The sequence below is a fragment of the Athalia rosae genome, chromosome 1 (assembly GCF_917208135.1).
Source record: "Athalia rosae chromosome 1, iyAthRosa1.1, whole genome shotgun sequence".
Taxonomy (NCBI): domain Eukaryota; kingdom Metazoa; phylum Arthropoda; class Insecta; order Hymenoptera; family Athaliidae; genus Athalia; species Athalia rosae.
The window spans coordinates 4882606-4897074 of record NC_064026.1 but is presented as its reverse complement, the minus strand read 5'-3'; the positions used below and the strand labels follow the sequence as shown (position 1 = coordinate 4897074).

The 14469-nt window shown below is 48.5% G+C and overlaps 1 protein-coding gene and 1 long non-coding RNA gene across 3 annotated transcripts in view; one reads left to right on the top strand and one right to left on the bottom strand.

Annotated features, from left to right (window-relative positions):
- Nucleotides 1-1606: 1606 nt before the first annotated feature.
- LOC125499712 overlaps nt 1607-14469 on the bottom strand; it is a 113458-nt gene continuing 100595 nt past the window's right edge. For both annotated transcript variants that reach the window (XR_007276679.1, XR_007276680.1), the window contains 2 exons: nt 3696-3916; nt 1607-2095 (listed from right to left, as the gene is read on the bottom strand). This is a non-coding gene — a long non-coding RNA (uncharacterized LOC125499712). The remainder of the gene's footprint in view (nt 2096-3695; nt 3917-14469) is intronic.
- Nucleotides 5514-14469, top strand: part of LOC105692968 (fibroblast growth factor 18) — a 91334-nt gene continuing 82378 nt past the window's right edge. The window contains exon 1 of the mRNA XM_012412563.3: nt 5514-6542. Within this exon, the coding sequence (XP_012267986.1) occupies nt 6529-6542 (14 nt within the window). The 5' untranslated portion in view covers nt 5514-6528. The remainder of the gene's footprint in view (nt 6543-14469) is intronic.

Below are 14469 nucleotides of genomic sequence, written 5' to 3'. Positions count from 1 at the left end.
TTTTTGCTCCATATGGACGGTGTATCTGTACGCGCCAGCCTTTGCGCCGCTCGTCATTTTTACCGCGCGACCTTTTCGGGATAACGGTGGGGGGGGGGGGGAATCCGTAGACATCTTTTTGTGTATTCGCTTCGATTAATATTTCGGATGAAAATATTAGCTTTGCGGCGGACAATGAAGAGAGCGGGACGAGGCCGCTGAGATTTCACGTATAATATACGTATGTGTACATACAGAAATACTCGTCGCCACTCAATAGCGCGGAGCACGTTTAGCCTAGGAACGAATGAAGTGTTTGTTCATCGTTATGTTTGTTCCCTACGTAGGAGATGGATTTTTGCATAAGCATACAAAACTGGTAACCGCCACGTCCGAAGTCAGCATCTTGTAGACACGAAGTACCGCTGCCAAAAATAGTACCCATTGATCAGGTTTTCTTCAATGAATGCTTACCAGTCAATGAAATCATGGGCTCAACTCGACCTGGGGGACTCTCCGTGGTCCGGCTCAAGATTTAGGGCTAAAATTGCCCTGAAAATTTTTCACGGGGGGTCGCCGGCGCTGCGTCAAACCGAATATGGAATCGGCGCCGGATGATATCTCTCGAAGCACGAGCGGGAGATGGAAATTCTTTGGATTCGATTAAAATATCGCAAACTATTAGGTGAATCACACGGATTTCTTCTCATTGTTTTCGAGCAACGCTACGAAATAGACCGCGATCTATTTCGGTCGGTGAAAATGTATAAATCAGAGGCGTAGTTTATTTTCTCCGATTGCTCGTTTCTATTCTCATGCAGGATCCGTCCTGAGCGACTACCGGCGTCACACGGCGAAATTCCTCGGGGAAGGTATCACGCGATAGTCTAGGAATATCTCCTCATACCCCAACGCGGTAGACTACGTGACTTCCGACACTGCCCTTAATCACCAAGGTCGGTTCACGGTCAATAAAAGAAACGAAAGAGAAGAAGAAACGAAACCACGCGAAGCCGGCATGGCGAACGTTGTAACACCGAAATGGATCAATTATACCGAAGACACGCGAACGAAATTCCGTGGATATCCCCCTCGGACTTATGACCTTCGAGATTCATCGATTGAAAATCGCGTTCACGAAGTGCCAATTAAATCCGTCGTTTCTCGGTTCAATTTTAACTTTTAATGGGAATAGTTGGGTCGTGATTTGGACTTTACTGTTCCCCCGTGTCTTCTCTACGTCGTATTCTAGGGGGTAACCGGGTGGCGGGGGATTTCCCATAGTTAAGCGTCTTAACATAGGTGAGTATACGACCTCCTCGAAGAGTCAGACGCGTGCACGGCGCCTCGACAGCAGTCCCGCGACCAGTGTTGTTATTTGCGAGCGGCATGCCTTTCGCTCGTGCGTGAGCGATGCGTGAGTAGCCCTCGGCGTAGAATCCCGTGCGTGCATGCATACGTTCATTTTACGCTCGCGCCGCGCCGCCCCGTACCATTATACCTCTGCGTCGAGACTCGTAATGCCGCTTTACCCGCAAAATAAAAGAAATGAAGAAAGGAAAAAAAAAAAAAAAAAAAAACAACAAGCTGCAGGAATAAAAATAAAAGGAAATAAAGAAGAGGGAATGAGCCAGAGCTCCGTACAATGCCTACCTGTTTCGTTGCCGCACCGCCTCGTTTTTCCCAAGCCAAGTCCTCCGCGGACGATTCAAGTGCCGTGAATCAGCGTTTTGTGCGCATGGATCTTTTAGCGAAAATGTTAGTGGGTTCGAGTGGAATACACGATGCGGTTACCCACATATCGTGTCTGTATACTTACCTACGATCACGCACATGATACGATTGCGTCGGGGACTAGGTTCGGGATATTTTTTTTTTTTGTTGAAAAATAAGTACAAGTAAGAATAGAAACGATTTATAACTCGATGATAGTTTTCGTATACATTTCAACTTGGAATAGATACCGGCATCGCCGAATGTCGGATATTTTTATCGTTCCCGTATGCGTCATCGGGGGGGGGGGGGGATATGCAACGTCTCGGGTGGAATACTTTTACAAAGGTCGAGGTGATGAACGTCGATCGCCACCCACTCGAAGAAGTAGACCACTTCGGAACTGTAACAAAGCAAATCCACGTGATTGAAATAAATTCATTTCATCCTACATCGAAGACCCTGTAGAGATATGGGAAAACAAAAAAGACATTCTACATTTAGTTTTGGGGCCAATTTTTCCGACTGAATTGCCGCGATCACGGGTTACGTCATTCCGACCACCGGTCAGCTCTTCCGATTCGTTAAAAATTCTTTGTGTACCAGTCCGGTGCGGCGTTACTGATTACGAGCGTGCGTTCGTTCCTCTCGAATGTGTGTCACGAGCGGTGTCCGTACGATGGATGATAAATGACACTAATACGCTTCGTAGAATTAAGAGATCGTAGAGCAATTAATTTTATCGTCCGTAAAACGTTGGCGTACATACCCCACGAATCTACCGGGCTGTCACCCATTGTACCGGTCCTACGGGGAAACGAACCCGGCCGATCCCACCACCAAACCGACGCGATCGCTACCTACTTACGCGCTTATTCGTCACGAGCGTTACAATTACGAGGTAATAGAGGGCGAGGAATTTTTTAACCTCGGCGAACAAAGGGGACATCCTTTCTATTTTTATCGTTATTATTGTCGTTACGACCGTAATGATTATTGCGTTATTATTATATTTTTTCCCTTTGTCGGATCGAAGAAATGTTCGCACGACTATCTGCATTCTCGAGGTCCTGCAAGCCGCACGCGTCGTCGAATACGGGGGCGGAAGTGGAGGGAAGCACGTGGGGTTCGTAGATGCCGGAGTACAATAAGCGGCGTCGTCTACTACGTCAGAGTTTCCGAGACCATAAAAGACTCTTCTTCCAGATATCTATTTTGCGGCAAAATACATAATAGCTGTTGTACCACACCGTTGTACGTGCAGTGTACGCGGCACTCCGCGAGGTCTATGTATATCTGCGTCTGCCATTCCTGGCTCGGCGCCATCGTCAATAACCCTTGCATTGTTGTACTCTTGACGATGGGGAGGTCCGATACAACCGGCCGGCACAATTTACAAACCGCAAATTCCCCCTTCCCACAGCCGTACGACGCGCGGCACACGATCCGGATCACCGAATTTGCAGGATCTGTTTTGCATTTAGAGTACAGAGGTGAGGCGAGGCCGATTTTTGTCCCCGATCTGCCGAAGAACGAATTAACGAGGAGCAAAAAAACAAATGGAGTTAAAAAAAATATGATGGAACTTTTGGTTCTTTGGATCCGATCGGCTGCATCTGGTTGTATGGAAAGAATGCGGTCCGAAACGTTGAGATCTCCGGGTGTTGTTTTCCAAGCGAACGCGTATCATGTAGATACCTACTATTCTTGAATCACGCGTATCTGTATCGTGCGTTATTGTAGTCTATTCGTGAACGGATTGTATCTAATTTTAGCGGGACAATAATAAGCGAGTTTATAACACCGAATCCGCGAGAGGAGGTTACGCGATGCGGAGGCGGAGGTCGGAACCCGTGGGACGGTGTCTGAGAAATCCAACAAATTAGTTTGTATTGTGTGGCGGTAAACGATACGTCTCGATCATCGTCGTTCTTTGAACTTCTTACCGAGAAAGCTCAGAGTTGGTTGTTGACACTGGAGAGGCTGAGTGGTGTTATACTTACGATACAGCTGCAGGAATTCCTCTTCAATTATATCTGCCCAGTGATGCCGTAATAGGTTCGGTCGAGTGCCAAGAATTCCGTTGTTTCCGGAATTCGCTAATTTCAATTTATAGCCGCTAAAGAATTTCCAATCGATAAAAGGCAACGAGCTTTCCGGCTCGCGAAGGAGACTCCGATTTCACGAGTCGTATAATCAATCTCTCTTCGATCGATCGCCGGCCCTGAAAAATCGAAATACCTTATGGAATATTATTGAAGGATAATTCATACAGCGAGGCGTAATCTATTACAGCAATAATACTCCATAATGACATGTTAATTTAGTAATTAGATAGTAATTAAAATCTGAGATCCATTTATGTTGGAGTCTAAATACCGAGAGGTTCGTTATATCACTTTATCTACAGCCCATAAAAAAAAATACCTAGATGAAAAATGGCGTTGAATATTATTATGGTATTATAGTAGGTAAGCTGCGGCGGTGGCGACGGCGACGAGGAACGGCGAATGAATAATAAATAATTATTATAACATCATGTCCGACGGTCTTTACCGTGCAGAGACAGGTCCTTAAATCGTCTTCTATTCTTGTACGATTTTCATAGCTCATTGTAAATAATACGAATAAAATAGATAATATAAATAAGATAAACAAAATGGATATTCGATCCGCACCTCGTATGATTCTATACGTTGAAAGTATTAATTTATTAAATCAGACATGTCGCATATAAAGATCTCTAATGGCGTTGATTTATTTTAATCACTTCATCCGCCTTAACTGCAGACACTCCCGAATAAATCCACGGCGAATTTATAATAAATAATTAGAAAATTCGAGAGAAAAATAGAGAAACGTTATTATTAGTTAATTTAAAATCGCCGTTAAACACTGCTGTATACCGATACCCTGATGGCGATTCTTTTTATTATTATTTTATTATTATTATTATCGCATACTCATATTTTTTACGATTCGGTTGACGAGTGATATTTAGGCTCTGTATATTAATTAATATCAACACGTCCGCGGGTATCAGTCGGATCGTAAATCAGCGGCTCTTGGCCCCGAATGAATTTATTTCAAGAAATGATTTAACGACGATATAGTATACGCGTACGACATGTAGCCATTTAATTTTCGAGAGTAGACGCTCTACGGAACTCGGTGGGTGGTCCGACCCGTTCTAGTTATCGTACAAGTGATTTGCGACTCAATTTGCATATCATTCAGGCCGGGCCCCTCCGCATTGTTTCCATTAATTTTCGTCACTTAATCTCCGCGCAACATACGTAAGGCTACAGCGATATTCGAGTATATCGCGATTCCGTGTCTTCTGCAAAAACCAATAACGATCCGGACTTTCTAATCGCAAAAATCGGGACCCCCGATGACCCGAGTTGTACGTAATTTGACTAACGAGATCGTCACATCGGTGAAATGCAGGGCAGCCGATAAAATCGTACCAACTGTTTCTTTTTCTGTTTTCCTTCCGGTGACGCGTGACGCGAATTTATGTGACAGACAATCCGGCGAACGATAACGTGATGAGTAAAGCTGTAATTCGAGAGAGGGAGAGTCGGAATTAGATAGCGTTCGTTCGTTCGTACGTTCGTCGGCGATTTTACTCTGACGAACGTGAAGTTCACGACGTATCCACGTACGTACGTACGTACGTATGCGATATATTTATCGACGTTGTACGTACGTATTTCTAACGCGTCGCCGCAGCCACGCCTTGGACAACGTTTGACGAAGTAGAATAAAATAGAATACGATAAGCCCGGTTTCAGGGTAATAATTGTTTACATGTGCCAAGTGAGTTATTTGGCACGTGGCCGAGTGGCCGGCGAAGGCGAAGGGGTGGTAGGAAGGGGGGGCGAGCGGAGGCAGAGAGAAGCCCACGTGGGCCCAGTGCGACCACTTTGCTCCTCGGGCAGCGGAATCCAATCGCGCACTGCACACTCGCGATTACACCACTCCGATATCGTAAGCGTAACACGACGCCTAATCGCAACGCGACTCGCAAATAGTTCGGCAGACATCGGTGTCGAAGGACGTCTTCGTCGCCGCGGAGCACCCCTCGAGCTCCTTTGAATCCGAGTCGAAAGAATCGCCCGTCTCCGGCGGAAAAACGGGAGCGACGGCGCGGACTACGGGGAGATCGAATTCACCCCGATTAACCCCTGGCCGCTGATTCAAAGTCTTCGACTCCTACGTCATAGGAACTCGGCGCGTGGCTCCGGCGGCCGGGGAGTGGGGGAAATAAGACGTTGGATACAGACGTAGGTGGTTGAAGTGCAAGGGGTAGTTTGGCGCGTGGTTCGCCGATCGGGTTTGTGTGGGTGTTCGTTAGTTTCCGGGTTGTTCCGGATTCCGTGAGGGCGTCAGGAACGTCGGGGGCATCGGGGGCGGCAGGAACGTCGACGGGCCACCACGACACAGCGAAGCGTCGCGACGTCAGTAGAGTGCCGCGCTATCGACCACCGTCACGAGATACGAGCGTCCGAGTGACGGGACCACGAGATACCACGGGACCCGCGAGCGCGAGATACGATCCCGCGATACCACGAGGCAGAGAACACACCTTCGGTGCGAATTCGAAAAACAAAATTCCGAACGAAAAGATAACGAAAAAAATTCACGACGTCGTACCAGATCGCGGGAGTTTTCTAAGTGCGGACGGTTCATCCCCTCGATATACCGGACGGCCGACTTTTCGAAAGTCGAACACCTACTCGACCTCGGACTGACCCTTCAACCTGCAAGTCGCTTCGTCTCCCTTCACTGACGGAGACCAATGACTGCCCATCCAGAGATCACGGGATACACATGTTCATTATAAGGTCAGTGGTCATTTCGAGAAGTTTTTGTTTTTTTTTTCACCCCGTCAACGAGGATCACCGGAACCCCCGTCGGTTGTAGGAAGGTGAATGAAAAGGTCAAAAAAACAAATAGATGAAAATGAAAATAGAAATTTGTCGTACGCCAGAGACGACGTTGGAGTGAAACGGTGTGGGGCGGTGCTCCTCCTGATTCTTGATGGGAGCAAGTGTCGGTTATCCAGCTCTTCCGACGATAAGCGCTCGGGTCTCGAGTATAAAAGAGGTGGAAACTGCATCTAGGGATGAACTGCTCGCGTTTACGTGTAGATAAAACGGTAGGAATAAATTTGATCTCGCTTAGCTAGAGACGCCGGGTGTCAGACGGCGTCGTCACCCACTTGACACTCGGTTTTTGTGGTCCGCGGAGCGCATCTCAGACAAGTGGACAATCCGACGACCCGGAGGGCCGACCCCGTGGAGGAGATAAACGCATCGCGTGCGTCGCCGGTGATCGCTTCGCCGTCACCGTACCGTCCCTCTCGGAGGCTCCAGTCTCCCCGTTTGCCGTCTTTTTCTCATTCTTCTCATTTTCATTTCTATTTTACCTCTTGTCTTCCGACTACCCGATGGCGCACCGTCAGCGGCGTCGGCGGCAGCGCCGAATTTGTTCAACTCGGCACTGTGTCACTCTCGCTATAAATACGTCGAGTATATTTTATCCCGAGAAAGTAAGTCTCTAGATTTGCACTCCCCGAAACATAATTTTACATCTCTTTTTTGTTTGTTTTTTCTGTCGCTTTTTCATCATCTTATTTTTTCCGCAAAGAACGTTGGCACCGCGCGTATTTCATCTCGGGGTTTTACGTAAGCGGTGGATACGGAGAGATGAAAAATGTGAAAATAAAAGATAAAAGAAAAATCAATCGATACACGAGCATCGCCCGGTTGCCGAACGACGAATCGAGCGTAAAAAAGGCCGTGTAGACGCGTATGCAGATTCGCGGTTTTAGAGCTTCGATCAGCGAGTTGAGAAAACAACAAGGGCTTGCGGGACCAGAATCTGTAATCCACTCCGACGGTGTTGATGTATTCATTTCGTTGTTCGCGCAAATGTATACGCCAAAAGATTGATGACGTTTCTTTTCTGCGGACGTTCGCTAGGTGAATAAAATTAAGAAAACGTCCGAATCCTCATAACGCTTTTTGTCTACTTTGCCGAAATAAAAGGACTACCGGTTTAAAACGTATTACTGGTATTTGCACCGCTCTGCCTCTTCTCTGATTAATTGCCGTTCGTCGCTCGTTTCTTATAACTTATTCGCTAAGAGGTAGAGACGACATTTGGTGTAAAATATTATTGACACAGAAATGATGGAGCCAATTATTTGTACACCATTGAACTTTGCATGCAGATCCTCGCATAGGAAGCGATACTTTCGAACGTCGAAGAGGCGAAAAAATTTCGTTCGACGATACGAAGTCCGCGGATTTTCCTTTGTAAAGTGAAACTCGCTTGCGTTTCGTTTTGTGAGAAAGTGTGAGCGAACGCTGGAGAAAAAAGGCGAAACTCGCGGTGCCGAAAATAGGAGGAATTTTGTGTTGCCATATTTGCGAGATGACACGTATAATAACTTTGAAATTAATATACGACACTTCGCGTTAGAAGAACAGACCGAGTCTACTCCGACGCTCGAACAGAATTTCACCCCGCGTCGGTTAATCCCTGAAAAAACAAAGCGCTGCGGAATATTTTTCGGAGGCAAGCAAAAAAACCACGTCAATAAAAGTAGAATAACGTCGCACTTGGCACTTGGAGCGAGCGAACAAGCGAGAAGACTTGGGTCACTTTAAATGCCGTGCGATAAAATTAGTTCATCGCGTTTCATTGACGGGGAGGAGGATAATCGTCGGCCGATCGGTGATTATCCGTCACGCGAATACGCTCGTTAAATCTTCCATAACTCGCTGAGCGATTTCTGTGGCACGATTAGTTGGTCGTGAATCGACCTGGTATAAACATCGCTCCGAGATCTATATTATTTGCATAAAATTCACGGCGGTGTGACGTTCGTATCGCGGTGAGCAAACGAATTATATTCACACCCCTGACGATCCGCCCCGAAAAGTCGGCGTCGCGGCGTCCGTTTTTTTCGAGGCGAGACGGAGGCGATAGAAGAAGAGGAAGCCGCGCTAATAGCATCGCCCCGCTAGTAGCTGCACCCCATTACGTTCCAACGTACCCCGCAGGTAGTTCTTCGAGTCGCTGTCGTGACTTTGACGGTCGAGTCCTCGGGTCTTCCAGCGAGCCACGTAGTCGAGTGGCGAGTGTTTTCTCGCGAGCGGGTTTCACACTCTCCGAGGTTGGGTTTGAGGAAGCGCGTGAAACCTGTCGTTCGATTTTCGGAAAGAACCCGACGTCGTTTCGCTTCAGCTCCAGTGGCACTGACCAACGTCGGTTTTCCTGCCCGGCTACGGCGTTAGAAAGCGTCTCGAGGTTTCGTGTTTACTTTAACACCTAGAACCCGACAGGGTTATCCAAACTGCCGGAAACCCTGGAGCGGGATACGAGAGGGAAAGGAAAAGGAGGGAGGGAGGGAGGGAGGGAGGGAGGGAGAGCACCTGTAGAGCTTAAGTGGGAAAAAAAATCTTTTGTTCTTTGCCTCTTTGAACTCGCTTGGATATAGAGGCTGCCCGCGAAGGGTGGCATCGGGTACCTGTGGACGAACCTCCTGGACGAATAACTCGCCCTCAGAAGGTTCACTTTAAAGGGATTAGCGCAGTTTTCGGTCTCCCTCAGAGGTCTCGAAATAATGAGAGACTCCCGAAATAACCGCGTCACGCTCATCGGACGTGAGAAAACTCGGTTTCAATATCAATGCGGTCGAGCCTGCGAAAAAAATATCACGCGATACCGAACCGTGAAAATTTTTAGAAAAAAGTGTACCGATTTCGATTGCTGTGAAGATTTTTTTTCGGAACTCCAACTTCCAGACACGTCACGTCCTCGATGTCATCGACGAGAATAGGGGCGGGGGTTTCCACCGGTCGTTCGGATAATTCGCTGGGGCGTTTGTCAGTTTCGATAGACGTTATAAATGCATTCCTTGTGAGGATAGCCGGCTTCTCACCCTCTGCAGTTACAAGTCCGTCCGTTCTTCCGTCTATAAATGCATCCATGCAGACATATTTTATTGCCTTCGAATACTGCGTACCGGTTCTTCCCCGTGCAGCCAGCACATAGGTACGGCATGTTGAAAACATATATTATCCGCGCGTATACGGGTACCTCCTCTAGGTACGCCAACACCCCGCCCCCACCGCCTCTCCCTTGCTATATTTTCGAGGTAGGGAATTCTTTTTGAAAATACTTAAAACTTGGGCGATTTGTCCTCGCCGCGGGTCGAACTCTATAAAGTCGGTCGGTCGAGACGGTGGAGCGTAGCTAGCTAGCGGCAATCCGCTCGCGCCGTAGAAGTGCCGGGCGAATGCCGGAGTGTCGCCTCTTTTCCTCCCGCATGCAGTTCCCGGGGGGGCGAAGGAGGGTGTGCGGGGGGGAGGGATACGGTTGTCGAAGGACTGCTTGCGCCGAGAAAACTCCTCGGGGAAACTTAATCACGTAAAATGTTTGAAGTTTGACCAAGCGTGGCTCGCCTTGATTGCTGAATTTATGGAGGAGTGCACGCACCGTCGAACGGGTTCAGTGTACGTTTACCGTTAGACTCCAGCGGCGACTATATCTTTGCGTATTCACCGGGTATAAAAATAGAGGACAGTTTAAAGTCTCCAGCGATACATTATGCGCGATTGGCAAGTGAAATTCTGACCGATTCTGGTAGAATTGCTCTGCGTCTCGTTAGACGGTTTGCCAATTTTTACTACGGCGAGGATTGTGCGTCATCGGTTGTAGCGCGAGGCGATATTATACTATGGCGATGAGACTGACTGCTACAAAGTCCTGTGTACACGGAATGTCTATTATAGGGTTACGGGTGTCTCATTTGCGCTCGTTAACGGTCGTAACGAATGATAAGAAGTGCGAAATTGCGAGGCACGCTTCATTTAGCCACAGGTGCATTCGGCGAACAACAATGTCACGAGCTCGCGGCGACAATTAGGGAGCGTCTGAGACGCCCCTCTGTCTCTTTGTGTGGAAATTCACTCCGCGGTGACAATCGTTCGATCATTATACGAGCGTTCGACCCGGGCCTCGCATTAGTTCGCTTTTTATAAAACCCTTCGGCGCGGAATGCTGGAATATTTATCGAAGATATAGGCGCGAAACGACGTCTGCTTCCGGATCGATCCGCGACCGTCACTTTCGACTTTGACGCCGAATCGGGTCCCTTTTTCACTGACGCCGGGTACGAAGTCACCGCTCGAATCGGTAAGGGCTTTGCGAACTCTTCAACATCCGCGGAGCGCCATAAGTCGACAGCGACTCAGGTTTCGACGTCCGAGGTGCTAAGCCCCTGTTTACACGCGGCTTACTCAGCCGCCGTTCTAATTAATGGCAAAACTTTACTTTTACGCCCCCCGTCTTCCCGACTTCCCATCTTCGACTTCCTGGATCCGAAACAACTTGTTATCCGACATCACGTTTAACGTCAACGAAAAACTCTCGAATACCTTATACCCCGCGTACCTACCTATCCGACTATTTCTGCTTGTGCAGAAAAACACGAGCGCGTAGCGCAGATCGCGAGATGTGCGGAACTCGTGCTGCAGTCCGTTAAAATGGGTCAATTTACTAGGGACGACAATCAGTTAATTGGTCCGACGAAAGTCAGAGCCGACCGTCCCGTCCCTCGTTAGCCAGAGATGAATCCGATTATTAACACTCTTTTATACCGGTGCTTAATAAATTGCGAGTAATCCGGTTCTGGTTACGATGCAATTGCGTGCCAAATTAATTAGCGAATCGATTCGAGTTCAAATGTACGACACGTTACGTCTGAGGTCGGAATAGTTTTTGCCGTCATATCGCTGGCACCGCAGCGAACCTCGGCCGATGTGTAATTACGTATTGAAAAATTGTTGCAAGAAAAATGAGGGTAGGAGGGTCCGCACTTTGGTGCACGCCCGTAAGACGTGGTCGCGGATGTTCGTATAATAGAAGTAAAAAGAATTTCGCGAGAGATCGCTATCACCGTGAGGAGCGGCGAGCCGGTGAATGTAGAGACAATGAAAACATCTCGGTAAATCAGAAGAGAGTTCCGGACCCGGAGGTAAAGAGGTAAGAAGAAGAGGCAAGGAGATTAGTGCGGCTTACAAGGCATTACCGAGGCACGCCGACGTCGTCGCCGCAGCATCCCCTCTCCTCGCATCAGCGGCGGCGGCAGCGGCAGCGGTACTATCTCTGTAGTCGAGATGAATCTCGCCCTCCTCTCCATCCCTCTTACCCGCATATTACCCCGGGGCCGCCGCTCTTTCGTATCTCACTCGGTACTCTCGGTAGGTAGCTACTCTCGCGGGCTTAACCACCCGTGAAGCGACATAATATATCTCGGAGATGATTCGCTTGTTAGGTCGGAGGCACCTTTGCATTAATCCATCTGGTAGCAGACTCCGACTCCTCGCTCTCCCGTTGTTCGCTTCTGCAGTTATTTGCGCAGCGACTTATCCAGGACCCGGTCCAAATCCCGGCATTCCCCCTCCACCCCCTCCGCCCTCCCCCCCGATAATTGGACTCCCGTACCGCCATCCCCAGATTATCTTCGCTCGTACTCCGAGGAGCCTCCCCCGCGGGACAATAAAAAGAAAACGTCGGAGGTGGGTGGTAGGTATATGGAGGAAATAAAGAGATCTCGCCTCCGATCTCCGACTTCGGGAACTCCCTGAGAGGCCCGTTCCCCCCGGGAACACCCCGAATGCCTCGAATTACGGGTACGTGTAAGATACTCGCGTATCGTAGCGCCGCGTCAGTCGCGAGTCCTCGTGCCCTTCGACTGAGGCCGTGGCAGTCGGAGCGTCGGGACGGGCTGCACTTGTCGTCGCTCCGATGTCCGCGATAGCGTCTCTCGCCTGTCACTCGGCGGCGATTGATCGGTTCTCACTTCTCCGATACCGGTGTACCACGTATTATTCGATCCCGCGCGCTCGCGCAACTCACGAGTTCCCGATCCCACCTCGATTCGACGAACCCCTCGGGCGATCCTCGGAGTCTGGTCTACCGGCGACCGGCCCGGGGACCAGGCGACTCACTAATTTGATATACAAGAGCTGCGGTACCCTCGGCAAAGCAAAAGGAAGCAGGTTCCTGCCTCGGTAAATTGTACCTAGCTATCGGTACTCCCAAAAGTGAAACCCCGAGCGCCCGTCCACCGCTTCATTTCTCAACGATTTATACCGATTTCATACGCACTTAATCCCCTCTATAAATATTTCCGGGTGATTATGTGAAATTTCATTTTTTATACACTTTTAGATTTTCAGGTGAATTAGTCGATTACACCACCTTTTATACCCCGTCCGATATACACACGTATAAATTCTTCTTTCCTTCGCATTTATTCACCTTTTTAATACACGCGCACACATCCTCTCAATTTCTCCTACCTGCAGTAAATAATTCAGTGGCAGACGTTAAATTCTATAGAGTTTGCTTCGGGATTTTCTGATATTTTTTTTTTCATCTTTTTTTTTTCCTCTTTCATTATTTATATTTTCTTGTTTTATCGGTTTTTATCGAGTATAATTGATCGACGCGTACGATGGGCCCTGATTTCAACATTGTCAGGTGGCGCGTTATAGGCCGTTTCGCTTTTTTTCCTTTTATTTTACACATCTTTCCATAGGTTATTCCGTGTTCGGATCACCACCACGCCCTTGTCCCGCTCGATATGGAACGTATAGCCGAAGAGTATTACGAGTAAGACCGCAACATCACCCATAAAAACCTACCGAATGGTTTATGGCTGCCTAAGGCTAATTCTCAGCGCATCGGTTACACGGCGAACGGTGTGATACGGCATGTGCCCCGTCCGCACGCACCTAACGATTCGTCCTTCATCTCCACCCTTCGCCATATCGGGACAAAAGGTATGCGGCAGCAGCCGTTCGGCTACCTATTCTTGAACGTTACGCTCCCGGTGTGTAAGCTGAGTCTATTAGGTAATCGTAAAAACGACGACCCCGAGGATATGAAAAGGCTTCGGATTAAGTTTTATTGACGTGTGGATATACACAACTGTTGGGGTATGAGAATCACTGAGCTACAATGACAACCTTTTCCGTGTAGGGCGCCAAATAATAATATCATCGCAATGCGTTTTGATGGGTGACCGGGAGATAAAATACTCATCGGTGGTATAGGTACCGTATAGGTGAGGTGAGGCGAGGCTGAAACTCGCTGCTGTTGGAGGATCGGGACGTCGACTCGGAGACTCTGACCGTCGCACGTCCCGGTCCACGTAATCTGATTGAAGTCGGTCGACGAAAGCTAATGAGCACAAACCGACGCATTCCGTTCTCACCTTTGCTGTACACACCATTTCTCTTGTGCGTGTTACGCCTCCCCGAACCCCATCGGACCCTCGATTGACCGACAATCTTCACGGGAGCAGCACAGGTGCGGGACCGCGATCGCCAACGCTTCATTTTTCACTTCGCGAACGATCATAATTTTATTGGTTTTTTTTTTTTTTTTTTTTTCTCTCGTCACACGTTATCGAGATCCGAAGTTACGAGGTCCTCGCTAAACGATTTCCGCGACCGAGGACGATGAACAAATTCGTATGGTATAATGGAGTGTAGTATGTATACCGGTACCAATCGGGAATGAAATTAATTAGGACGGCGGGCAGGTACCTGGTGGTGATTGACCGGGTCCAGTCTGGTCCGGTCTCATCTGGGATGCTGCGCGTACGTATAATCGACGAGGATGCCGGATAGACACGTAGAGCGCGACACACCTGGAGGCAGAGAGTACCGTGGGCGTAGGTAAAGCTTG